This window comes from Dermacentor variabilis, chromosome 5 (genome assembly GCF_050947875.1).
Source record: "Dermacentor variabilis isolate Ectoservices chromosome 5, ASM5094787v1, whole genome shotgun sequence".
NCBI lineage: Eukaryota > Metazoa > Arthropoda > Arachnida > Ixodida > Ixodidae > Dermacentor > Dermacentor variabilis.
In genome coordinates, this window is record NC_134572.1 from 136,874,105 (window position 1) to 136,900,283 (window position 26,179).

The 26,179-nt window shown below is 41.7% G+C and overlaps 1 protein-coding gene across 2 annotated transcripts in view; it reads right to left on the bottom strand.

The window, feature by feature from the left end:
* The window catches only part of Vps13 (vacuolar protein sorting 13C), a 236,898-nt gene that overhangs the window by 92,665 nt on the left and 118,054 nt on the right, over positions 1–26,179 (bottom strand). For both annotated transcript variants that reach the window (XM_075693536.1, XM_075693537.1), the window contains exons 36-46: positions 25,883–26,016; positions 22,772–22,894; positions 18,977–19,129; positions 17,182–17,367; positions 13,626–13,745; positions 9,492–9,617; positions 6,700–6,840; positions 4,902–5,021; positions 4,652–4,816; positions 3,845–4,012; positions 2,243–2,412 (exon numbers count right to left, since the gene is read on the bottom strand). In XM_075693536.1, coding sequence (XP_075549651.1) covers positions 2,243–2,412; positions 3,845–4,012; positions 4,652–4,816; positions 4,902–5,021; positions 6,700–6,840; positions 9,492–9,617; positions 13,626–13,745; positions 17,182–17,367; positions 18,977–19,129; positions 22,772–22,894; positions 25,883–26,016 — 1,606 coding nt within the window. The remainder of the gene's footprint in view (positions 1–2,242; positions 2,413–3,844; positions 4,013–4,651; positions 4,817–4,901; positions 5,022–6,699; positions 6,841–9,491; positions 9,618–13,625; positions 13,746–17,181; positions 17,368–18,976; positions 19,130–22,771; positions 22,895–25,882; positions 26,017–26,179) is intronic.

A 26,179-nucleotide genomic window follows, 5' to 3' on the forward strand; every position in this document is an offset into this window, starting at 1 on the left:
ATGCATGAACATATTGACAAGTTGCACCCTTTAAACTGCCACATATTTTTTATGACTGCTCTGCAGCCCCTGCCATCATTTCTTCGCATATTGGTTCAGCAGACACTTCATGCTACACAGAGGCAAATTCTTTGTCCTCGCTTTCTCCTGCTTCAGACTTCCTCAGCAATTCATAGATTCTCTGACCTGTCAAAGTGTGGATGGACCTGGCAAGCTGGTTTGCCATGGCTGCCCTGCCAACACAGAGCGAGAGAGGCATAAGATATGCGCTTTACCTACTGTCAGAAGTTTCTACTTTTATATGTTTAGATGACCTCTCCATAGATGGCACAACTGATAAGAATGGCCATTTTTGCAAAAGGGAGTGGCGGGGGTGTGAGGTAGGGGATGCGTGAAGGTCGGTCCTCGAGTTTTCTCGGGAGTGGCAGTCAAAGGGTAAACAAACTCTATCCATTTTACATGTTGGCCTTCCTTATGATAACCAGTCAAGAGGTGACATGGCCAGAACATCCAGAACTCGCACAATCTGCAAGTAGCAGAGAATTCAACTTCCTTGTGATGTCATGGGATGCACGAACAGTCTACGCCACTTGGCCAAAATGCAGCTGCAGCGGCGAATCCGCTGCTCTGACTTTATCTGTTTTGGCTCAGTACCGCCCTCTGTCAGGCGCCACAGCAAAGGGTGGTGATGGAGTATGCAACGTCACCACTCCCCCCGTTTGGTGGTGGGAGATTTAAATTTCAAAAAAGGTATTCGGACCCTTCAGATGCAATTTTCTCGTAAACTAAGTCTTGTCTTTTCTCGGCCTGAAACAAGCACTACCAGGTTTTTGGAATGGTATTTAAGCAGTCCACATCGACTTAGTATTAGCCTTTAGTGTCCCTTTAAGAGCATGCAACTGGCCAATAACACCTCGTGTGCTTCCTCATGGCATCAATACCACCAAATGACACATTTGTGTTCCAAGGCGTCCAAAGCATCCCCTTTACCAAAAAGATGGCTTTCACAAGTGAGAAGACGATGTGAATGTAGAACAGGTTTGGTGCTGATACTGTGAAAATGTAACAGATCTCGTGTCAGGGACGTGAATATGTCGCTTAAATGTTTCAAAAAAGATTTTGCACTTAGCTCTGCTCTGTTCTTGCTCAAATTTCACGCAACGATCACATTTTAGAATCTGTATGCCATTCAGTGTAACACTTGGCACCATTAATCGCCTGGTTTTTAAGAAAAATGATTGAATGTTGCTTTCGTTTATGGCGCTGCCGCGACGGCGCTAGCATAAACGTGTCGCCGCCTGCCAGCAGCTGCAGAATGTAGCCGTTCGGGGAGGATTGTTGCATGCAGCCCGCTCCTCTGAAACATGTTACTAGAAAGCCATGTGGACTACACACCATAAACAGGCTGCATATGTTTGAGCCTACTGGTTACACAGCATCCCTGATTATGAACTTGCAGGCTTCACTGAATGTCACTCGTTATAAGGACCTGTTGAAGCACCACACAAACCACAGCATGTACCACCAGACGGTGGTCACACTCACTGAAAGCACAAAAGCCACAAAGGCCTCTCTTGCTGCTCATTAAATGAACCACAACGGCAAGTAGATAACAGATCGTGTGCATAGTATAACCTAGCCTGCACATCCTATATGTTTTCAGTGAATGAAGATATGTATGCATGACCGGACTTGCATTAGCGATTATCTACCGATTTACTAAAAGAGAAACAGAAGGAACAGAAAACTGCAAAGAACAGCACTGCCACACTTACTGGAATGCAGCCCTATCAGCTTTTATGAAAGCAGGCTTTCAGCAAACATCAGACAAACATACATTACGCACCAATATGAAAGGGAACAGATGATCTAACTTCAAATATCATTCTTGCAGACATGCTAGTTCAAACTTCCGTTTTTAGTATATGCAACACAGTTCTTGCAATGAAGAATCTGCCTCGTGGCTATTTTCCTATTCCAATGCAAGAATGAAAAAAATTATGCGTGTTCACTGAATGTAAACCTGGCATTCCCCTTCATATTGGTGCATCCTTTACAGTACTGTTCTGAAAAAAACAAAAACAAAAAGTAGGCGTGTCTGTTCTAATGAAATATGAGAGTCAAAACACTAGGGCTGCTCTCAGATGACATGGTCTCAACCAAAGTCACTGTGCGAGACAAAGTCAGTACCCTCTAGGAGGAATAAAGATTCCATCCTTAATCGCTGCTTTGTTAAGCTTACTTTTCTCCAACAGGCTTGAAGAACAGCTCGCTGGTCTTGGTGTACAGCGCCCGCACAGGCAGGTGGAGGACTTTATGTGGCTCTATCACACCACAGAGAAACACCTGCGAGACTTTTTCACCTTCGACCAAGTAGTAGACTTCTATGGGGACAGACAGGTGGTTTACAATCTGCACAGAACAAGCAGCGCACTGTCAATATTGGAACAGGAACCACTGTGCATGCAATTTGCCCAGTGTACCTTGATGCGGAAAACTTTCAAATGTTTTACAACAACTTGTTGCTTCACGCACTACAGATAAGCATAAGAGTTGATCCTTTCAGTGCTCACACCGTATTGGGAAAAACTTCCTAAGCATCCCGAACCATCTCCACAAAGGGTGCCACTTATATAAGCCGACAGACCCAACGGCAATAAAACAAGAAATTAGTTCAGCCTCTCGAAACCTTTTAACAGATGTTCTGGCTAGCTTAGAGATGCAAACAAGCAATAAGAGCTCTCGACTTTGAAATAAAAGAATTAATTAAATTGTGGGGTTTAATGTCTTGGAATTGCACAGAGTGTTGTGAGGGATGCCGTAGCGATGTGTGGGCTGGATTATGCCCAAAACCTATACTACTGATGCCTTTAACATTACGCGCACCTGTTTGCACCACCCCTGCTATCCATTTGCTTTTATGCTTTAACATAAATGCACAGAGCTTCCTCCTACTGTGGCCTTTTCAACTTATGAAATGTCTGAAATGCTGGAACACATATTGTGCGATTGCCCAGCATATATGCTGGAGCGAAGGGACGTTAGAAAGTTTCATAGCCAGCATAGGCAGGCAACCACTCTTGGAGGATGCTATCCTCGGCCCATGGCCCGACGCTGCAACTTCAATGCGGGCAACTAAAGCAGTGAAGTTTCTGCAGGACACCAAGCAAGACGAGCGGCTCTAGTAGGGCTACTGTCTAATATACATAAGCACTCATTACTTCTTTTATATCATCACCCATCCTAGTACTTTCACTCCCCTTCCCTCCTACCCAGTGCAGAGTAGCACATTAGAGTGCACCAGCTCAGGTCGACCTCTCTGTCTTTCCTGTTAAAAAAATTTTACCCACCTATCTATGATTTATGTTGAAAATTCAAAACATGAAATTCATGATATCCCTGCCACATCCATTTTCTTATGAATCTCTCTCTGTCTGCTGCAGCCCGTCAATGCCAAGACACTTTAATGACATGCCTCCTTGCTTACTGAAGACGAGGCATCTACTTGTCGTAATGAGCACGACTGTTTTATCTTTTAACTTCATACTATGTGACCCTGTCTTGCCATCTGCACGTTCCTCTTGCAATTATTGCATCATCCCATGCATTCTAGATGACTTCCCCTCTACCTGTGCATGCCTCTTATCTCTCTAGCCGTGCACTCAGGCGGTGCAGACACATATCCAAGAAGGTGAAAACCCTGTTAAAACGAAAAAATCGGCTGCTGTACTGTAGGAGCATGAATAGAAAAACACAAATGCAAAAGCATAGAGGCCAGCACTAAAATTCAGTCTGTTATCTACACTTTCACAAAGCAGAAAACAGAGCAACATTATGAGGATACCTTGCAGATGGAGTAAATCATGACAAGCTTTGAGCCATAGTGAGACGTAGTGTCCACAATGAATGCCCAGTCATCGCCTGGGTAAGTCTTGATGGGCAGCGTGAAGTATCGCTTGTCAGCATAGGTCACACATACTTTCCGCACTGCTGACACACCAGCCTCCTTCACCTGCATCGAAAACACAAGGCTTAACTAAAGGCAGAGAAAAGGTTCGTTGATTTCAGTTGCTACAACCTGTAGCTTGTCTGTGTCAAGTGCATACAAGTCTCGGGTATTACAAATTACTGCTTGAGTTTGTGCAAAAGCTCAACCAGTCTCAAATTTTAAAGTACACTTTTGCTCCACAATGATCCTTACAGTTTACTTGAGAGCCGTGAGCCCCTTATCATGATGACACTGTGACCTTGCCTAACCTTTTTTCCGTTGGTTGGTAAACCATAAAGCACTTAGAGCTTTTGGGCTCTAAGTGCTTTATGGTTTACCAACTTTACCGAAACACTTGCCAAAATCCATGGTGAATAACTGCAGGTTAAATGCATACAGCAGAATTGGCTAACATGTTCCCCAACTTGCCACACGACAAAAAGTTTATGAATGCAATGTATCAACTGCTTTTGGTAAGTACATCACACCACAGCCTTTATATATCAACAGTCTGTCCTCCCTTCCTTTTTTTCCAACTATCCCGATTTTATCCAATCAAGAGATGGTAACCCTAATGCTGCCTCTAATGCTGCCATATGTATAAACACTGTACCTTTACTGTAATAGAACTGAGAGTTGGGAACAGCGTACTACAATAATTACCTGGATGGCAAAGTTGGCCTCTGTGACATTCTGTTGGCTAAGCTCCACCAGAGTGCCTGCAAACCTCCCCTTCTGCTCGGAGGTCTCCTTGAAGGTCAGTTGCACCATGGCATCAGGCTCCAAGATGACCTCATCAATATCGTCATCAACATTGGGAGCAGCAACCTAACGGGGCACAGGTTCATTCTATCAACTAGAGAACAATCAGAGTAAAAGAGAATGAACCTAACCAGCATGCTCGGATGCTTACCCGAAATGGTGTTCCCTCGAGAATAACATGGACAGCAATGCCAAGGTAGTTCTTGACAACGTAAGGCGCATCCAAACGTTTGTGCTCCGTGGGTGCTTTGACTAACGCAGCGCTGAAAGCCTATTAGAAGAGAAAGAAAAAAAAATCTTAATATAGCAGCCTCTGATAACCAAAGTGTCAAAAACATGAATCGATTGTCTTAATTAATGTAGATGAATTGCTTGAAGTATATTCATGCGGAATACACAAAAGTTTTCTGGAGTATCAACTGTGGAAGGAAGAATTTCACAGCAATGATTCAGCTTTTGGGCCAGGTAATTTTGCCTACTCATTTCGTCACACTTACATACTTTCTACTGCATCGTGTGCTGACAGGCGGCCTTCCACAACAGAGGCTGCTTAGAATACCAGTATACACCATGTCTACTTGAGAAAAACTTTTGTCAACATTTTAAAACAAGTTGCTTCCGTCCCTTGAAAAAAATTATTGTTTAACATCCCAAAACTGCACAGTGAGGGATGCTGTAGTGGGGGACTCCAAATTTATTTTGACCACCTGGGTTTCTTTAATTAGCACCTAAAAAATTATGGGGTTTTACGTGCCAAAACCACGATCTGATTATGAGGCCTGCCGTAGTGGGGGACTCCAGAAATTTGGACCACCTGGGGTTCTTTAATGTGCACCTAAATCTGAGTACACGGGTGTTTTTGCAATTCGTCCCCATCGAAATGCAGCCATCGTGGCTGGGATTCGATTCCGCAACCTCGTGCTTAGCTGCCCAACCACATAGCCACTAAGCAACCACGATGGGTTATTTAATCAGCACCGAAATCTAAGCGTGCGACTGTCTTTGCATTTTGCTCTGTCACCTGTAAGCACTGTTTTCCTTTTGATGTTTTACCTGACAACTTTGGTTTCCTTTCTTTATTTTCCTCTCGAACCTGCAGCAGCTTACCCCAAGTTTGCGCACAGCTTGCAGCCAATACCTTTTGCTTGCGCAGAACATGACAGTACCATCAGTTGACACTACCATAAACAGCTACAGCCAACAACTGATTTTTCAGACGCCAGATTTTTTTGACATGCCGATAATTTGGATGCCTTCAAGGCACCACCACATAAGCCATAGAGATAATTTAAAAGAATGTACGAAATTTTCAACACTGAAACCCTTTGCCGTTCAATTTTCCAGACTTTTTGCTGCGACCACAGGTTGGAAACGTTATTAATTGAAGCCACCACTACCACCATTTTGATGATCTCACAGTCTCAAACCAGCGTTCTCGCACGCTGATCTGCTGGCAGCTGTAGCCACTGCGGCAATGCTAGACCTAGATGTTTCAACATTCGTTAACAAGCTTCCCGATGCCGTGTTTTTCATTGAAATAATCTGCCACTTTCAGCAATGGCAGCAACTCTGCTTCCGTCATCTTCACTGATAGCTTCGAAGCACGGAAAGCATAGCAAGGGTCAGGCATTGCATAATGATTCTGAAAAGACAGCTTCACTTCAATGCAGCGATGTTACACGATCAAGCCTAAAGGGTGTATTGCAGTGAAGCATACCGAGAGTGCAAAGGGGCCACTGTCATGGGACACAGTATGGGCTCCATAACTACATGCGCGCGCATCCGCCCTCTCCTGTCACAGTAGAAGCACTGGTATGGCTGATAAGTGTACCGACAGGCCTTTTGAATGTACCATAACTTTATCATAACTATGAATGTACTATAACCATTTGCGAATGTATTGTAAATGAAAATAAATCCACTTTCAGCCGGCACCACATTATGCTTACCTCCCCAAGATCCTTGAGAACCTGCAGTGTTGTCTGAGAAATGGTCACTTCCAAGGTATCCTCAACGAGCAGTTCAATGGAGAACATTGGCGGCACGTTGGCTACGTTCAGCACATCCTCATCCCCTATGTGCTTGTCAATCTGTGAAGTGGGATCCAGCATGTAGCCACCAAGCATACACAGGCACACACACCAGCTGTCCAGTTTGAGCTGGCTACCTATAGGAATACTACTCCACTCTGTGGATTTTGTGCTCAGAGCTGCAAATATAGGATGATTTAGTTCTCAGAAGTTCTCTTAGTCGGTGAATGCCATAAAATCAAGCTGTATGAAACACGTATTGCCGCAAGCAGGTCTGCTTGGTAGGCACTGCTTTAATTATTGCCAAGGTAGCTGGATTTTCATGGTATATTTCAATTGGTCACAGCAATTTCCAGCATCAAAGCAACTGGATATGTAGTTCCCTTCAGCTAAGGCAAAAGGCAGAAAGCTCCAGCCAAATAACTCAGGTTTTCTGAGCAGCTGAATGCCAAGAGTGAGAACCGATTCATAACTTCTACAGCAGCACAAAGCCGCAGTCACTGAGATAGTGCGGCAAGTCAACATCCACATGTTCACCACGACATAGACAATAAAGATTAAACTGCTAATTGATACCAACCTCTACCGCAGTTGTTAATTTCTGCATTCACAAAGGTTTATGCAGAATGCATGCTACACTGAGCCTTACTATCAAAGCCCACTGAGGCAGGTGCAGATTTGGTTCATAGCATGTAATCTTCTGTAAAATCTGGCAATCCTTAAGATGGGTCATTTGGATCAGTACTGTTAAGCGGAAGTTTTGTATTTTTATCATGTTTCAGAAAATTTTCTCGAATGGCTTCACTGAAATGCTCGGCACCTAAAGCCAGCACGCCCCCCCCCCCTCCCCCCCCGCCCACCAACCTGAGCTGCTAGTCTAGACTGTCCAATACTGTATCAAGACGGTAAGTTGAGCTAGTTGGTTGGGATTCATTGTAAGGTTTGTAAGGTGAGCCAAGATGGCTGATAGCGCCATACCACTGTGGGCAGCACTATCAACCACGGCGGAGTGGGTGCGAAAACTTCGCCGGCTTCGCTTCAACCGCCAATGTAAAGAAATCGCCAATATGATATGAATAGTACCTTTGGACTCTGAAACTCAACAATATGACTTTTTCTCTTATCCCAATTCATGGTTTTTCCACTTGAGCAATAATTCGGAAAATTTTACAGCCCCTTCAGTGCAAGAAAAATCCGCAGTGACTTTACTTATTTGCATAACTGACTTCATTACATTGAGGTTTAACTGTATTTTGTCTTTACTCATAGTGACATCAACTACGGTAGTGTTGCTTGAGGAAGCACACACAAATGACAACTTTAACGTATTTAGCAGATTCAAAATCAAGCCATCCGCATATTCACTGAGACTTCTAACTAGAAGAATGTAGACTACTTACGCTATATAACAGTCAAGCAAACTGTTCTGTTTTAACCTGCTTCTTCTGTTAAATTAGTAAAAGATCAGCTACTATGTATCTTTATTGATGTTAACATGGTCAAATGCAATAATCCTATGAGATTCGGTATAAAAAAATTTTCTACTCCCCACAGCTCACACTAATTACAGTTGACTGACTTCAGCATACACCAGTAATAGAACAATAAAATAATTTAACAAACTCTTTAAAATGATCATAATTCACATCTAAATCATCCCTTAGGACATGTATTTTATGTAAATTGTCATATTTATTTATATTTATTGAGTTGTATAATGCATTATATGTAGTAAATGTACTGTCATGCGTAAACTTTGATGTTTTTACCTACGAGATTACGATCTATACTTTTTTATTCTTATTACTATATGAATTGATTTTATTGTTCGGCTACCTTTTTCATTACCTGTTATGCTGCTTCTAAAGTATTATTTCTTTGTATTTTCCACTGAGGGTCCCAGTGCAATCTTTGACCTTTGAGATCCTTTCCTGTATAATATACTACCTGTATCTTCCATTTTTGCAATGGATAAACAATTCAATTCAAATCATCCTATTATTACGATTGCAGGACAAAGGCCTTTCCCAGCAATCTCCAATTACCCCTGCCAAGCACCAGCTGGCCCCCATCTTATGCCTGAAAATTTCCCAAGTTTATCACATCACCTAGTTCTCTGCTGTCTTCGACTGTGCCTCCTTTTCCTTGGCACCCATTCTGTAACTGTAATAGAATACCAGTTACCTAGCCTACGCATTTCATGGCCTGCCCAGCTCCCACTTCTTTCTCTTACTACCAACTAGAATATCTGCTACCGCCGCTTGTTCTCTAATTCACACCGCTGTCTACCTGTCTCTTAAGGTTACATCTAACATTTCTCATTCTACCACTTGCCACATGGTCCTTAACTTCTTCTACAGCTTCTTTGTTAACCTTCAAGTTACTGACCCATATGTTAGTACTGGCAGAATGCAATGATTGTACTCTTTTCTTTAAGAAGATAGCAATAAGCTGCTGGTCATGACTTCGTAATGCCTGCCATATGTGCTACTACCCATTTTTATTCTTACATAAGTTTCCTTCTCATGATCAGGTTTCCCTGTGAGTAATTGGGCTAGATAAACATACTCCTGTAAAATTCTAGAGGTTGACATCAAAGGAGAGGAAAAACATCAACGTCAATACTTTAACAACCCCTTTTACTTTACTGTGCAAGCAAGATAAACATTGTGATCAAGCAGGATTAGTTAAAAAAAAAAAGGAATGCGCACCTTAAGAGCAATTTCCCAGACCTTGCGACCACCAGGAACTTCAATGGGCTCCACCAGAGGCTCCCACACAGCAAGCTTCTCATTGTAGTAGAAGATCACAGAACCCAAGAAGCCACGAACTGACATCTACAAGGACACAATATTTCCAGCATCGCAGCATGCTGAGGACAACTGCACTACAAAACTCTGCTGCTACTACCAAAATGTTGAACTACAGTAGTGAACAAAGAGATGGAGAAACATTTCTGCAGTCTCAGACTACAACCAAGCTAAATAGAAAGTCATTTTTCTTTATCTGCTTATGAAAGCCCATATCTAGCTCCAGGAGCTTTTCCATTTCCTGCTCTTTGTTACGTTTGTTATGCATGTTCAAAATTTTATAGGAAGATGTTTATGGCATGAATGAAGTGGAATGTCTCAGCATAGAAGATTGATTGATTGATTAATTGATTGATTGATTGATTGATTGATTGATTGATTTTCACATGTTCTAGGCAGCTCTGGATTAAGCTTGACTAAATAGGGTTTCTTAACATATGCAGATGGTGACATTACCATCTGATCTGTCACAACATTTCTCTATTTTAGGTCGCAATGGGGACACTGTTTAGCATACCTGCCAACTTCTGAACATTAAAGAAGGGGAGCAGCATGCATGCCTTCTAGAGCTTGTTCTGAACACACCCCTATTCTGAGGTACATAGATACTTTATTAATGTTTTACCTTTAGAAGCTGCAAACAAGCAGCGGTAAACTTGGAACAGCAGAGACCAGCAAGCAGTAGATTGATTTTAGATCCCAGTAACATTGTTGTTGCCAATTTTTCCTGCTACAGTAACTTACTTGCATAAGCTTGCTCGAAGCAAGTACCCCTCAGAGGTGTCCTTTCACCACGCTGCTGGAAGAAGACTGCTAAGAGCAGTTTTCGATACCAAGTAAAATTTCGTGAGAACACAATTTCATTTTCGTGGAACTTGATACATTACTTATAAAATGATCCATTACTTATAAAATGATAGAATGATCTCAAATTTGTAAACATTATGGTGAATTCTGGAGAGTTAGTGCACATCGTTTACTCACAATGTCTAAAGAAATCTGGCAAATAGCCACTGGCTTAAAATACCCGCACTAAATTCACGCGCCTCGTGAATTTTATGACTAAGCATCACGTAATAATTGACGCAAAGTACGGTTTTCAGAAAAATAAGACAACAGAGCTAGCGTTATTATGTGTTAAAGATAAAATAATGGAGGACATTGAAAATAAGCTTTATACCATTATTCTCTTCATTGATCTTATGAAAGCCTTTGATTGTGTTAATCATGAGATTTTATTAGTTAAACTTCATGATTACGGCATTTATATATTTATATATAATTATATTTCCCACAGAAAACAGTGTATAAAAATTTCCACAACTACTACAGTAAAACAAGGAGTACCTCAGGGGTCAATTCTAGTGCCCTTGTTATTTATACTTTACATAAACGATATATTTGATATACCTAACTCCCCAAAGTTAGTAATTTACGCAGATGATACTAAGATATCTTTTTCTGCGCGTACACTTAGTGACCTTCAGAACACGATTAACGACTACTTAATGCAGCTTGACAGCTGGCTTCATGCAAATAAATTAGCGCTGAACCTAAAAAAAAAAAAACTAACTACGTCTTTTTCAAACCCACTAACAAAACATATGACAGTGAACTCTTGCTGACATTCCAGGACACCGTCGTAACACGCGTAAAATGTCAGAAATTTCTAGGTGTGCGGTTTGAAGAAGGTATGTCGTGGAATACACACCTAAACAAACTAACCTCAGAACTAAGCAGAACAGTTGGTTTATTACTTAAATTATCAGATCTAATTCCTCTGCAGCTAAAGAAAGTTATATATTATGCCCACATTTACTCCCGTTTATCCTACTGTACACTAGTTTGGGGCACTACAACGACTACGAATTATAACAAACTGGAGGCATTGCAGAAGAAAGTGCTGAGGATTCTTGAGAATTATCATGGTGAACCCAAAGATCTACCAACTAATCCTTTGTTTATTAAGCACAATTTGCTCAAAGCGAGTAAAATATATGACAACAAACTCCTGCTGCACATACATAAACATAACCTGTTACATTCAGCACACACGTCAGCTCGTTATGCACTGCGTAACGAACGGATAACAACACCACGAAAACATACGAATTTGGGAAGGGCTGTTCTCGCTTATCAAATACCCGTACTAATAAATCGTGTGGATTCCCAAATAAATTTCAGCAAGAAACTTTATAAATTCAAGTTGCAAATAAGACGTTTTTGTTGTATGAGTGAAGAACCCTTTAACACAAGTGCATATTTATTTTTTCATGCTTCTATGTTTTCATTGTATGTTCATAGTTGCCATATCTGTATTTGATTATTTCTTGCATTGTATATTATTTTCACTATTTCAAAATATCGTGATGTAGCCTTTCAAATTGTTCTTTTGTAAACGTATCACTTTGCCTGCTGTCTGTATGGTCCCCAGGTCCCCTCAAGTTGTCTATGACAAACTTTTTGCCTGGAGGACCCCCAACATTGTGTTGGAAATAAACTGAACTGAACTGAACTTGGTGTTTCACAATACAGTCACCGACTGATTATATTCAGACACTGATAATTCAAACATGCCCAATTATTGCTATGGTACATTTTTGTTGTTAAGTGTCATCACCAGCTTCAAGTATTGCAAACTCCACCCCGAGTGTCTCCGCTAACAGGGGCGAGGCAGTTAAATGAGGGAAGTGCCAGACAATACCTGCGTAGAATTCCGCGATGATTTGGCTATCACAGTGGGGTTGACTTATGCAATGTCACCAGGGGATAAAGATTCACAGCATGTGTTGACTGCTCTTTCATTTGTTTGTAGTGACCGCATACTGACAAATACTGACTGACCAGAGGCAGTATATTCAAGTGGTTACTTTCAGCAAACAATACGATCACATTTGCGAGATTTCGCGTGACTTGACACTGCACGCATCGAAGCATGCTACTTTTGCACAGTGACAGGAATGCTCTCAGCCGTACACTTCCACTTCTTTGGTACCAAGTCAAGCGCAATCTCACTTAAGTGATCATATTCCTGAAAGATCACACGACAATATCACCCCTGGCTGCAGGCAAGTATGTGCCCGCAGCGATGAGCTCACAAGCTCTTTTTGGTCACATGTAAAATAAAGTCCCTTATTTTCTGGCGAATCCAGTTTTTCGGACTCCCAACTAGTTGAGAGTTCCCTCTGAGTTCGAGTTATCAGTCAGTGATATATATATACAAAAAGTGGCGAGAATTTGAAGTACTAGTTGAAGGGAAAAAAATGTCTGAAGAGCGGTATTGTATGCTTCCTGCTGCAAGTACAGGAGACATATTTGGCAGCTTCAGCTGTTCATGACAGCAGTATTGCCTAGTGACTATACTCAGGGACTACTTTTCTTGGAAATGGAGCCAAAGCTGCGAGGATGGAGCCTGGGCAGATGTAATGAATTCACAACTAGCCTCACAATTGGAGCGAAGTTTGTTTTTCGTGTTCCTGTCAGAGTGTCCACTTCTGAACAGCTTCGCAAATGCACAACCTTGCAGCCGCTGCTTCGCCTGCTTAGCTCCTTCGTGTGCTGGGAAAATTACTGCTTACCTATTTTTGCGTAACTCCTTCTCAGCGAACAAAACGGCAAGACCTGAACAACAGGAATCCCAGTGCAGAAGGTCGATGGAATGTTTACAACGGAAGACAACTGTGCAGAAAACATGGTGCGCACTAAATTTTTCGATGAGCAATTATTATCCTAATTTTATTTATGAGTACTCACGAGTGTGGTTGATGAACAAATTCACTAGTATTTATTGTGGGCTAATGAAACATCAAGATTATTAGTGAAACTGAGAAACTAGCTATTTCGTGGTGCGTAAGAAGAGGATGCCTTTCAGTTTTGTAGCTTTGGCTCCATTGCAAAGAAATCTTGTTCCCGAATATACTAGGCAGGTATACTTACCACATTAAAGAATGGTGTAGGGTATAAGAGAGGTAAAAAGATTTTTGAGATACAAATAGCGGCACAATGGTAAAGAGTGGCTAGAGTGGTGGTAGTTACCTCCCCAGACCAATCCAGGACTTCAGCTTCCAGGCTGGCTTTCCACAACAGCACGGGAACAGTGCGGTTCTCCGCACCTTGTTCCAGGGTTATCACAATGGACTTCGCAGTCACAAGAGCCTGTGCAAAGATGATAATACACCATGCTACATGTAACACTTCACAGAATACTAGCGTAAATGCCCTTCGACCCCTGTCCCCCTCTTTTACAGGCAAATAGCCTTTCCACTATTTCCAACAACATAAGCCTGGCTCTACATCTCGTACCTTGTTGACTACAATGTCCCCAGCCTGGAGTAAGTGTAACTGAAAGGTCTTATTTTATTAGTTCAGTGCAACAAGGGCTGTGCATGTCTGCTCTTCATCTAGCCTGCAGACAAATAAGTAGTGCCTTATACTTTCTGTACAGTAGCAGGCTTTGAATCTGTTGAAAACTGAAACCTACCAGTAGCTGGCTATACAATAAATACTATTACCTGCATGAATATAACGTGAGCAGCAATTTCTGATATCTCAGAATATGACAGATCAAGCGGGGATGCGGGGCTAAAATACTGATTTCGGTGAAAAAAAACATGTTTTTTATTCGGAGTTGTTCTGAATTGCATGTTTATTAAAGAATCTTCTCACCAAGTTAGGTAGTTATCTGAGCAGTAGAAATGAAGACAATGAATTTTTTTCACAAGTTGGTGGCGCGCATTTACCGTCGAACGCGACTCTGAACGCTGTTTTTCCAGACGTGGCCGCATGGTGGGCAAGAAACACAACGCAAAGTGAATACCCACGTTAGGAAGTTTGTTTTTTGTGCTTTTCAGAGAAATTGAGAAACTAAAGAAAACGACGAAAGGTCTAGGAGGCAAGGGGAAGCTGACACAAAGTGCTGTAAAAAACTCACTGCTTACTATGCATCTGCCCTGAAAGACAATGCTCCAGATGTAAAAAAAATGCAATGAGGAGTATTTGCGACGCTTTTTCACTCCTACTCATGAGATGAAGTCCCATGACATGACGCTTGCCCAGTTGGTAAGGACTCTTGGTGTCACTACAATTGGCACAGAGCCCTAGTTGCAGCGGACATGCCATCAGTGCCAAGATCCCATCGTCCAGCTTTCAGCAGAGACGTTGCCAAAGAGCTGGTGCCTCTCTACAACAGGCTTAGTAAGCCAGAGCTTCTTGCGCAATGTTCAAGGATGCAGACACAGAATGCAAACAAGTCCTTCAATGCTCTTGTATGGAAAAGGTGCCCAAAGACAGAATTTTCATCACTGATAACAGTGGAAACTGCAGCAGCCCTAGCTGTGCTAGAATTCAATGAAGGAGCATGTGGCATCAAGAGAAATCTCGACAAACTGGAACTTGAACATGGGAGTCCAGATGAATAAGCACATTCAGGAAGCAACGAAGCAAGCCATTTCATGAGCGCAGGCAAGAGCGATGGATAGCTCTAAAGCTGAAAAAAAGAGACGACGCCTTGAAGCGATTGCCGCAGAGTAGCGTCGTGTTGAAGAGGAGGGCGCGACATAATAATAATAATAAATGCCATGCTCTGAAATCTTTGAACTGAATTTTTTCAGTTTGCACTTTTGTAAAAAAAAAAAAAAGATCTTTAGGAAAAGTGTCATTTCCAAACTGCTTCACCAAATGCTGCTTATAACGTTTTTTCTAGACGGAGATTTTGTGAGGAACAAGATAAAGTACTTTTCAGTTACAAAAATTTTTTCCAACATTTAATATTTAGCAGATCTTTGACATGCAATGACAGCAAAAAAAAAAAATAAACTTCATTTTCAGAGTGATGGCATTTTTCCAGAAATGACATAAAAAATGTGCAACTGACCTTATCCTGCACCATAAACCATCTAGAAGGTATCTAATCACAAATAATTTGCATATTTTTATTATTTTGTAAACGATAGTTTTCCTAAGTTGACACACAAGATTGCTCAATTTCACAGTTATAACTTTTTTTTTCTCGTTGCGCTAGGGTGCTGATATTTGGCATATATTCTAATGACAACAAGATCAACTGCCCCTGAAAATTTCATGAAAATTGGTTGAGCACTTCAAAAGCTGACCCTTCAGCCTAGCATCCCCCCTTAATGCAGCTATGCTTGTGGCTACATTGCACATACTGAGAAAGTCTACGCAGAGAAAAAGTACATCTTTCGCTCCTGAATCAAAAATTCAAGGGGCACTTAGTTATCCCTACGTGGATGGACACAAAAGCATTCTAACCATTGCACAATGCTTTGTGCAAGACATTATGCCACAATGCAAGGTCATGGGTTCTTCTCCCACTAAAGGTCGAGGGTTCATAGTCGTTTTGTACCATTGTATGGTCATGCTGACAACGCTGGATTTTTTGCCTAATGAGCCATTTAATGCTATTGCATTAATAGGAGGTTATTCGCATGAGTGTTTAGGCTCCATATCAATTTAACAAATTTAAATTTATTTAAATAATTTGTGTGTTGAATCGACTTCGTTAAATTAAAATTTAGCTGTACAGTCTTTGTCGAAGTGTGGCTTAGATGAACAGACATATAGACACACCAAGAGAGACACCAAGTCCATAATAAGAAATACTGTACACACTCGAGTAGGGGCTCCACTCGTGTAAAAGCTGTACCCCCAAGCTTGCAGCCAACCATATGAAGGAAAAATATAAAGATGCATGTCCCAATTCGAGCTAGCCCATGCAGTGTCTTCACACACTGTTGCGAAAAGCTTTAATGTTGCATGCATATCTAGCTCCATGGATGGCACAGAGGATGACTGTATCCACAAGTGTACTACCGAACTGAGCCTGAGTAGTGGCGACAGTGTTAAGAACCATAGACATGCACCGGGTGCATGGCGTGCATTTAGGAAAAATGGTGCAGAAACAATTAAAGATGATGGTCAAAGTAAAGCAAATAGCTTTCTAAAGTCTTGCTAAAGCAACCACAAAGCTTCATGGTTAACACCATAAGAATTCCAGCAATTGTTATTCAGCAGTGGCTGAATAACAATTGTGGTGCAGCGAATCAACAGCAAATGCAGCGAATAACTTCACAGTGCAGCGAAATCAACAGTCACAACAAATTTCACCTGCAGCAGCCCACGTGGCTGCACCAAAGAAAGTGACCTCAGTGGTGCTCCAAGAGGGCCATGGGCACCAGCAGAGATGAATCAGCACATGCTTAAGGACCAATCAGCGAGTGCTCCCCTTCCTATCCTTACCTGCTGGTACTACTCTCTCTCAATTAATTCATCAAGATAGTCCAACTGCCAGAAAATTGGCACAACTAGCCAAAAAAAAAAACTATTCATTTTAACAAATAAATGCGTTATGAAAACAGCAACATTTACTTTTTTGGTACAAAGGAATACCAAAGATCACAAACAGGCAGAAAAATTGAGCCGAAATGTCCTGCCTCTGTGTGAGAATAGCATGTCATCAACAACAACAAAAAAAAAATGCATCCCTTAGGCAAGTGTATATGGTAATAACAAAAGCTAGCAAACTGTCATCAAAGCTCTGAGCCTCAGTCACACTTCCGTTGTGTCAACTCACTTGTTCATCCTTCCGGGGAGCCTGGGATTCCTGTGTGGCTGGTGCAGCTTCCATGGTCTCCATGGCTTCTATGGCCATTGGCACAGTTGGCTCTTCCAAGAACCAGAGTTTCGCCTTGTCCAGCTTCATTATATTCCACACCTCACTGTTGTCTGGCTCAACTTCGTGATCGGCTTTTTGCTCAGCCTACAAAAGTACATAACAACAGACGGCTAAGCCCCATCCTGTCTCCCCATCTCTTCCCTATAGGATCCCTAACCAGGCCCCATAGCAATTTTGCTTATACGCTAGAAGTTGTTACGTGCCGTCCAGAGAGCATTTTACCGTGATAATTTTTCAATTTGGTTCATTATAGCAGAGACAGAGATATATGAAATGTTGTGAACACATGATTTCAGAAGGCAAGCTTCACTGCCAACAGAGACACTCTCTCCACTTTGTCTAGCCTCTGCAAGCAAAATTTCTTTCCTGTCTTCTCCTACATCAGAGCTGAAGTATTGGGTCTAGGGGTCTAGGGCCCCGCCTTCTCTCTCTCTTTCTCTCTCTCTCTCTATCTCTCTCTCTCTCTCTCTCGTGTTATTGCTGCGTGGCCCACTTTTGGCGACAGTTCCGTACAGGAGCTGTTGCAGCTGTGTTGTTTTGCACGGTGCACAATTTAGTCCTTTGCATATCATTCTTCCAACCTACTCTAACCCCTTTGTCAGCCAAGGTTCTCAATTACTTGTTGCAAGTCATCTCGAGCATTGCTGCACAGGATGATGCCATCAGCAAACTGCAGACCCCTGGGATGTTCCTTGTTGAGGTAAGAGGTTCCTTGTTAACCATCACACCTAGTCCTTCCCAGGCTAACAGCTTGAATACTTGTTCTAAGCATGCAGTGAATAACATTCGAGAGATTTCCTCCTTGCCTTACCTAACCCCCCTTCTTAATCAGTATTTTCCCGCTTTCTTGTAAAGAATGAAGGTAGCTGTCAAATCTTCATAGATATTTGCTAAGACGTTCATTGTACAGTTCCTACACATTTTCATGGCGCAATACCTTCAGTCACCATCTATGAAAGCCATAGAGGGAGGTTAGTTCAACTCTGTAGATTATTCAGTTACTTGATAGATGACTTCATTGTGGAATATCCCATAAAGTTTCCCACTAAAATTAAAAGAGGCATCTCTGACACTGCGATTGTTCAGTTGTCGGAAAAATGATGGCTGTTAAATGTATGTCTGATCTTTGTGCTTGTGGCTTCAGACAATTGTGTGCATTTATTTACTGTCTTATTCGCCTTTATTGGCCTAAATTTTGAAAGAAATCCTGTTTTACTAAGCAAGGAAGGCAATAAGACCATGCACATGCACGAACAGTACCAATTTTTGCATTTATAATGCAATATCTTGTTGAAGGTGATAAATTTACAAAGCCACAAAGTTGTAAGAAGCCAGAATAACAAAGAAACAAATACATGCACTAACCATTAATCTCATGCTGGCTGAACTGTCAAGCATGCAGCTCCTGTACGGACAACTAGCGCCAGAGTTCCCTCAACTAATTTTTGTAGGGAACTCTATGGAACATCCTTTCCTAAAGTCAGCTTGTTCTCCGAGCTGATTGAAGTCAAGTGTTGCCCTGATTCTATTTGAAGTAGTTACCTTAAATGAACATTCAGTGTAAGACTAACTGGCCTAAGGAGGTAATATAAATAATATGAACAGTGCATTACACACAACACTGCACATCCGCGAGTACATGATTGTAGTTGCAAAAGTAAATTAAAAAAAAAAAAAGGAATTGAAAACTCACACTAGGAGCGCTGAGGGAGCCCAAGCTTTTGGAGAGAATCTCCACTGCTCCAGGTGTGACGTGAATCTCTATTGGTGAGAAGTTGATTTCCATGTGCTGGCCACTTTCGACTGTGAAGGTGCTGTTTAGGCTGATCTCTGTTGGCTTCAATATCTGTGGAGAACGAATAAAACGGCATGGATAAGTAGTTGAGGTTCACTGTCAGCACCACAGGGGCAGTTAAAAGGGGCATCTATTAGGTAGGTGCTTCAGAAAAAAACAGACTACAAACATAGAAATGGGGCAACTCGAAACTCGGGCAACATGCATAGCAGCAGTGGACATTAAGATGTGCACAAGAATTGGCCCTCCAGGGTGCTTATTCTTCTCTTCGCATTCCCTGCTCAAATTAACTGAACTCACTCCGATCCACGATTTTTGAGACAGCGTTTCCAACAGTGCATGGCACAGCCTACAACACAAGCGTCAGTAATATGTTTCCTATAATGGTACTGCAGGCTGTACCACGCTGGTGATTGGACCTACATTGTTGCGATAGCAATTATACGGACACTCCAAGCACATTTCTGCCATCGGCACCACCGTGAAGTTCTGTATAAAGTCCAAGGGTGATAAGATGCATTGTAATCTGGGGGGTGTAGCTGGTGCGGGCCATTGCACCTTGAAAGCCATCTGCGAGAGGGACACAGTCCACCACACGTGCTTTTATGGCTCAGTTCGCATGGACGCGAGATGCAGCACGAAGGTCAGCTCACTCGCTGTTGCTGCCACGCTTCCTCAGTCCAGTGTTTTGACAGCAAGTTTCTGCAGTCATAGAGTGAGATGTGTTATGTTTGCTTGTGCGCGCATGATACCATGCTTGTTAATTTTGTTGGTATGCCTATTTTTACAAGTTTATACGGCCGATAAAACTACTATCCTTACTTCGCATAGCTGTCCACTAATTTGCTATCGCAATCGATGCTTTGCCTTTCGGGCAAAACTGCAACTTTTCAGTTTGGCTCTCTTAGCTTCATTTTATTCAAATTTATTTCTTGCCCACTCAAAGTTTGAACTAACAGTGTTCCATTGTACCATGACGCTGGTGCTACTAGTCTCCCAATTCTAGTTTACTTGGTGCACACTCTGCCCCGACCAGTTTAAATTCTGGAATTGTAACATGTGCGCTGAAGTCGGCAACAAAAAGTTAATCTCCAGAAACTAATATCTTGTTCACTGTTACTACCCAAACAAAGATGTCTGCCACTGCTATGAACACAGTTTAATAATAAGGGACAGTTGAAATAGGAACACCCTGTAAAATAATTTCACAAACAAAATGTGTATAATACTTCTTTAAAAATTAAGAGTAAATAACCTAAATTACATGTGCTATTGTTATGGTACATGAGGTTGACCCATTACAAAAAGCACCACTTGGTGATTGTCATCATCAGTTGCCTACTAGAATTCTCAGTGCTTCTTTCAGTCGCCATTTTGCTTTTTGTATTCATGTTCAGGGTGGTTCAGGCATGTCGTGATCCATTGTGCATTTGTCCCGAGCATGGCACGCTGCAGAGGATATGCCAACAACGCATCTACAACATTGCATAGAAGTTATTCAGGAGCTGACAAGGGTCACCCAGCGATGCTGCCACCCAAAGTGACTGAAGCCGATAGTGCGTCAGTGGACAGAGCCTTCAATGCCTTAAGTGAAGTGCAACAAGTATTAGTTTACTGTGATAAGAGGAGATGCTGGCTGAAAATGTTTTCTGCTAGAATATGCGGGTCATAAAAATTTCGCTCATGTAAATTTAGGTGCCCTGAAATGGGCAAGAAGGGCATTTCATGATAAATGTACATACCGCATTTACTCACATAATAATCGCACTTTCGTGTCAGAAAAATTGAAGCAAAATCAAGGGTGTGATCATTACGCGGGTAAAATTTCCCGCGAAAAGAAAAACTTTTTTTTTCCGTCGCGCGTTTGCTGCAGGACACCAGAACAAAAATAGCGGCCAGCAGAGCAAGCCGAACGCGCTGAACACGATTTTTTTCTTTTTTTTCTTTTCATGAGTACATTACATGCATTGAAACAGTTTCTTCTATATCAGTATGAATAATATCATTAATATCGGCAAGTTTGCGGCAATAACGTAGCCATGTCCACTTTGAGGGGACAAAAACAAATGGGCGCGCTTAGCTGCCAGTGACATAGAAACACATGGCCGGCATGCTGCGGAAACTGCGGCATCTGTTTTCACTACTATCCTAATACGGCACGTTTCCGCTAAAGGTGGGTGAATACCTTAGCTGTGTTACAAGCATTGGCGTATGAATAGGGTACACTTTTAATGTATCAGTGTATACGTGGCTACTATCACTGCCGCTCGCGATTTGTTGCGTGTCCACGAGTACAGATGAGAAGAATCGAAAGGCGCCTTTTTTTTTGTTGTTGAGCACAACCATTATAAAGCCTACACATAATAAAGACAAGTTTGGTTGCAGCTTTTTTTTAGTCATGGAAGTGCGGAAAGTAATGAAATGAGGCGTCTACTTAAGAATGTATGGTGCGTGCAGACCACTTGGTTTGTCTTGAAGAGTCGTTCGCGTAGCATTCGACAGATGGTAAGCGCGATCATTATTAGCTAGACTTGGCACACGACATATCGCTGCGGCAAGTTCAGGGTGCAATCATTACATGGGCAATAAGAAAAAATCAAATTTTGGACTACAAAATTCAGGGGTGCGATCATTACGCGAGTGCGATCATTATGCGAGTAAATACGGTACATGCATCGTTTTATTATGCAGAGTGAGTTAAAATAGGTGCACCTTATTTATCGATGCGACTTATATACCAATTTTTTTTCTATGAAACTCACAAAAAAGCGAGGGTTGCAACTTATACACTCAGGAAAATATGGTATGTGGCAATTCAAGCCAAGAAGCCTTGATAAAGCCTATTGCATGTTAAAGTACAATAGCGTTTTTCAGTAGATGATGAACAAAATTCAAAACTGCATCAGAGCCACAATTTCTTGCAATAGACTTCTGCTAGTTCGACTTTGGTACATTCAACTGTTCGGTTAATTCGACCCTAATTGAACATCTTGGTTCATGCCCGTACATTTCTATAAGCCCAAACTTTCAGAATTATGATCCTAAAATTGCCCTTTGCCAAGTAATCTGAACTTGTCTGGTCAGCACACATGCGCCTGACCTCAATGATGACCATCATTATTATTCAATTAGTGGCAACGTCTGTCTTGGTGCTGTTAGGGGGCAGTGAATGCATCAGACATGTTATCTTTCATTGAAAATGCTGATTTTAGGCAACCCTTGGCTCGAAGCAAAAACACCACCTCACAATTTTACCGTGTTTACGATTCTAATGTGTGCTTTTTTTCTTAGTAGTTTGTGAATCACCTGTGCATTACAATGGCATATGAAGCATATAAAGTTACACCTTCAAGCTACTCTCATATAAATTACTTTTTTGTTTTAACGAAACTTGTGTTGAAGTCCTAAAGGTTACTATCACTGTAAAACATGTTGTGGGGCCAGTTGGTGCATAGCTTTCAAAATATGAAGCGCAAACGATAACGGCACACAAAGAAGGATCAAAAGACAGGACAAGCGCCTTCTCTATTTTGTTCCTTCTTTGTGTGCCATTACCATTGGTGCTTCATTTTTTTGAAGTTACTATCACATCACTCAAAATAAATTATTTTTTTACTGCTTGTGATTCTGCAGCGTTATACTGTGGCTTGCGCAATTTTGGATGCAGTGTCAGAAGTGTGACTAGGAGCTTACCTCAGAACGGATGTGTTCCGACTGAAATTTGTCTACGTACGAAGTGAACATCCGGAGGTCATCCATGAGGACCATCATTGACTGTGTTGTCCCTACCTGCCTTAGCTTCTGGTGGATAGATCCCTGAAACAAGACACATGCACAAAACAATCACATCACACACAATTGGATTGCCATTCAGATGAATGTGACATTAGAAAATGAAACTTTTTTTTCACGTACCTCACTTTACTATGACAATTCAGCAGGTCAGAAATACACCGAGCTTCAATAACAAAGTTTAGTTGCTTTTAAGAATATTTCAGGTAACAAGGTAACAAGGAGATTAAAGATAACAAAGCACACAGCCCTTTAATTATTCCTATCGGCAAATCTGATTAGACAAAAGTTGTAAGAAAAGGTAGCAGTGGCTTAGAACAAAAGCATTGTTCAAGTACCCAAGGTCCACTGTTCAAATCGCTTTCCAAGTCGCTACACTTTTCAGGCTTGGAGTGGTACTTGAACTAGAGCACGAATAAAACCTGCTGAGAGCCAGTGGGGCCTCTGCTAACCAAAGTGCCACCACATTAGGAAGAATCAGTGAACGGCAAAGACACTCCTTCGCTAGAACAGAAATTGGCCTTCCTAATGCAGTTTTTTCATCCTGGCAGCATTGTGCGGTGTTGCCCACCAGTTCAATTTCATTTTCCTGTTGTAGTCTTAAAACGACAATGCATGTCTCGAGTCACTCACGCCCCACCAGATTGACATGCAATTTATGCAACGCTTCGCATCATATGGATGTCGATTACAGTTGAGTTGACCGAACTTTTCAGTGACTTCGGATCGTATGTTTTCCCAGTTAGTACATTCTTTCTTGTGTTCTCTTTTTTCTCCAAAACGTATGAATGAGGCTCTACTGTATTTGGCCACTATCTTCTTCATGAATCTTGCAACTAACCCTCAGCCTTCAGTCCCCAGTAGCCCAAAAGTGCCTGAGCAAGGCAGTGGTCAGACATGTTACACAGGGAGAGTGTTATGTGAATTTCTGGATGTGAACAGCTCATCAGTGGAAACTATATGTAGCAAAGGCAAGCACTATTGAGTAAAGCTAGCTTACTGGGGCTCAATGAAGATTTAATATTGGGCAATAACTAGGATGCCATGGGACTTAGTGAAGTTGGAAATACTGGTGGGCCTATAGAGAGAATGTATCCAAGTGTGTGTGAGACACTCAAACCTGCAATGCCCAAACACAGTTTTATATCAAGAACAATTAGAACTTGTTGATCTTTATTTTTTGCTATGGAGAGTAAACTTGTGCAAAATAAAAATGAAATGCTATGCAAGGTAAAACTTATTACAGTGGACTTCCGTTAATTCGATTTTTAGGTTAAATCGATCCTAAACGAATTTATATACATTTACATATATTTATACATATTTACATAGCCCAAACTTCTGTTACTGCGATTTAAAAATTGGCCTTTGCCAGATAATTCTAACTTGACTGATCAGCTTCGCCGCAGCACAGTCATGTTATGCGGAGAAGCATATACAATGTATTGTGGCGAAGCATACCGAGAATGGAAAAGGGCCGCTGTCACTGGACGTAGTGCGCGTTCCTTATTTATATAGGAGCATATGTGCCGTCTCCGGTCACAGTACAGGCACCTAGATGCCTAATACGTATACTTGCAGCAATTCAGAGCTGTTTATGACATTGCTGTGGCGACTTGAGCCCTCGTATCACCCGCCATGCATGTCTCGTATAAGAGCCGTTAACGTTCCTTAAGTATATGCGCACGTTCACACAGTGCACCGAGAAGATGAGAAAAACCATTTGTGTTTGAGAAAGCTAGCAAAAAGTAAGGCAGTAAGATGAAAAAACTCCAAAAGTTGAGGAGACGTTTAAAGCCAACAAAAGAGTGAAGGTCTATCTAAAATTCGGAAAGCCTGCCAGTAAACTTGTTAGCTTTCTCAGTGTTCGAACTGTAACTGGAGATGTCGCATGTGCATGCGTAAGTTAATCAATGTGAGCTATGTTCTAAAACAGCACATTATCCCATTTTATATGCTTCACCGCGCAACACAAATGCAATTCGGCGGCGAAACTAACTTTAAAGGCAAATACTGTCAAGTGAATTAACGCGTTTCGGAGTTTTTTGTGCCTTTTTTCATTTGACCCGCCAGATAATTTGACCAGTTTCGTTGGTCCCATCAGGATCAAATTACCAGAAGTTGACAGTATTATAGTAATTAGTAATTTGCCAAACTATCCATGACAAAACACTGGTTTCAACATACTAAAAATTGTGCTACAGGCTACACATTAAATTTCCTGTGCTTAAATCAGAATTTTGCAGAATCGAAGTCAGTGTAGCATATATGATATGTTAGGTATTGCGGGTTAAAGTGCAGTGCCCCAGTATGCAGAAACATAACAGCTGATGCCTCACACCCTATTTTGTGTGCCTTTGCCAAAATTTGTTTTTCCAACATTAAAATTTCTGGTTTAAACCCAACTCTTCCCCTTTAAAGATGAAAAGTTTACAACCAGCCCAAGTCTGTAGTCGATAATACTAGGCCAGAACTTAGCCCCGCTGAATCTGTAAGTATGCGACAGCATACTTAGATTGTGATGTTTCGACGGCTATGCACGCGTGCGATACAGGCTGTTTTGGACACTCGTCAAAGTGACGTTTTTATACATCGTATCTCTAACAAACTTGGCATTTTATGCAGACTGTGACACGCTCACACACAATTTTCTATTAGACACTTCCACAGTGGTTGAAGTCTGATTATAACGGTGGGATCGAACCTCTGTCTTTCAGCAATGCAGCCCAATTCTTTAACCATTAGACCACGATCGCATGCATGCTTTTCTCATGCCAAAGTCATCCTTTGAAATGTCTGGCAGATGCATCATATCCCAGTTTTTCGCATTCTTCCCTCGTGACAGCTAACACTTTGAGATGCTATATAAGACTGCAGTGCCTTCAGGATACTGCACTGCATGGATGAAGTTCACCTATAGTGCTATCACATTAGGAGTGTAAATGCCCCCAACAGCAACTAACTACAAAATTTTACTGCATAATGTGATAGTAGGGCTAACCTGTTCCTTACCTTCATGATAATGCATGCAGATTGTGGATCATCAATGTCAGCAACAAGGACAATGTCTGGCTTGTCCATTTCGAGTTGCACAGTGTAGTTTCTCAAAGGATATGGAGGCATTGGCGGTGAGGTTGTATCTGTGACTGCAGGGAACAGAACATTAATTAAGCAAAGCAGCCCAGCAAAGAAAAGAAAAGCAGTCCAGCAAAGAATGATGGAGCAGACACATGAGGAAAACCTAATCCAGGAAAAACAGGTGTGCCAACCGCCCTGCACAAATTTTAGTGCTAGTCACACAAAACTAGT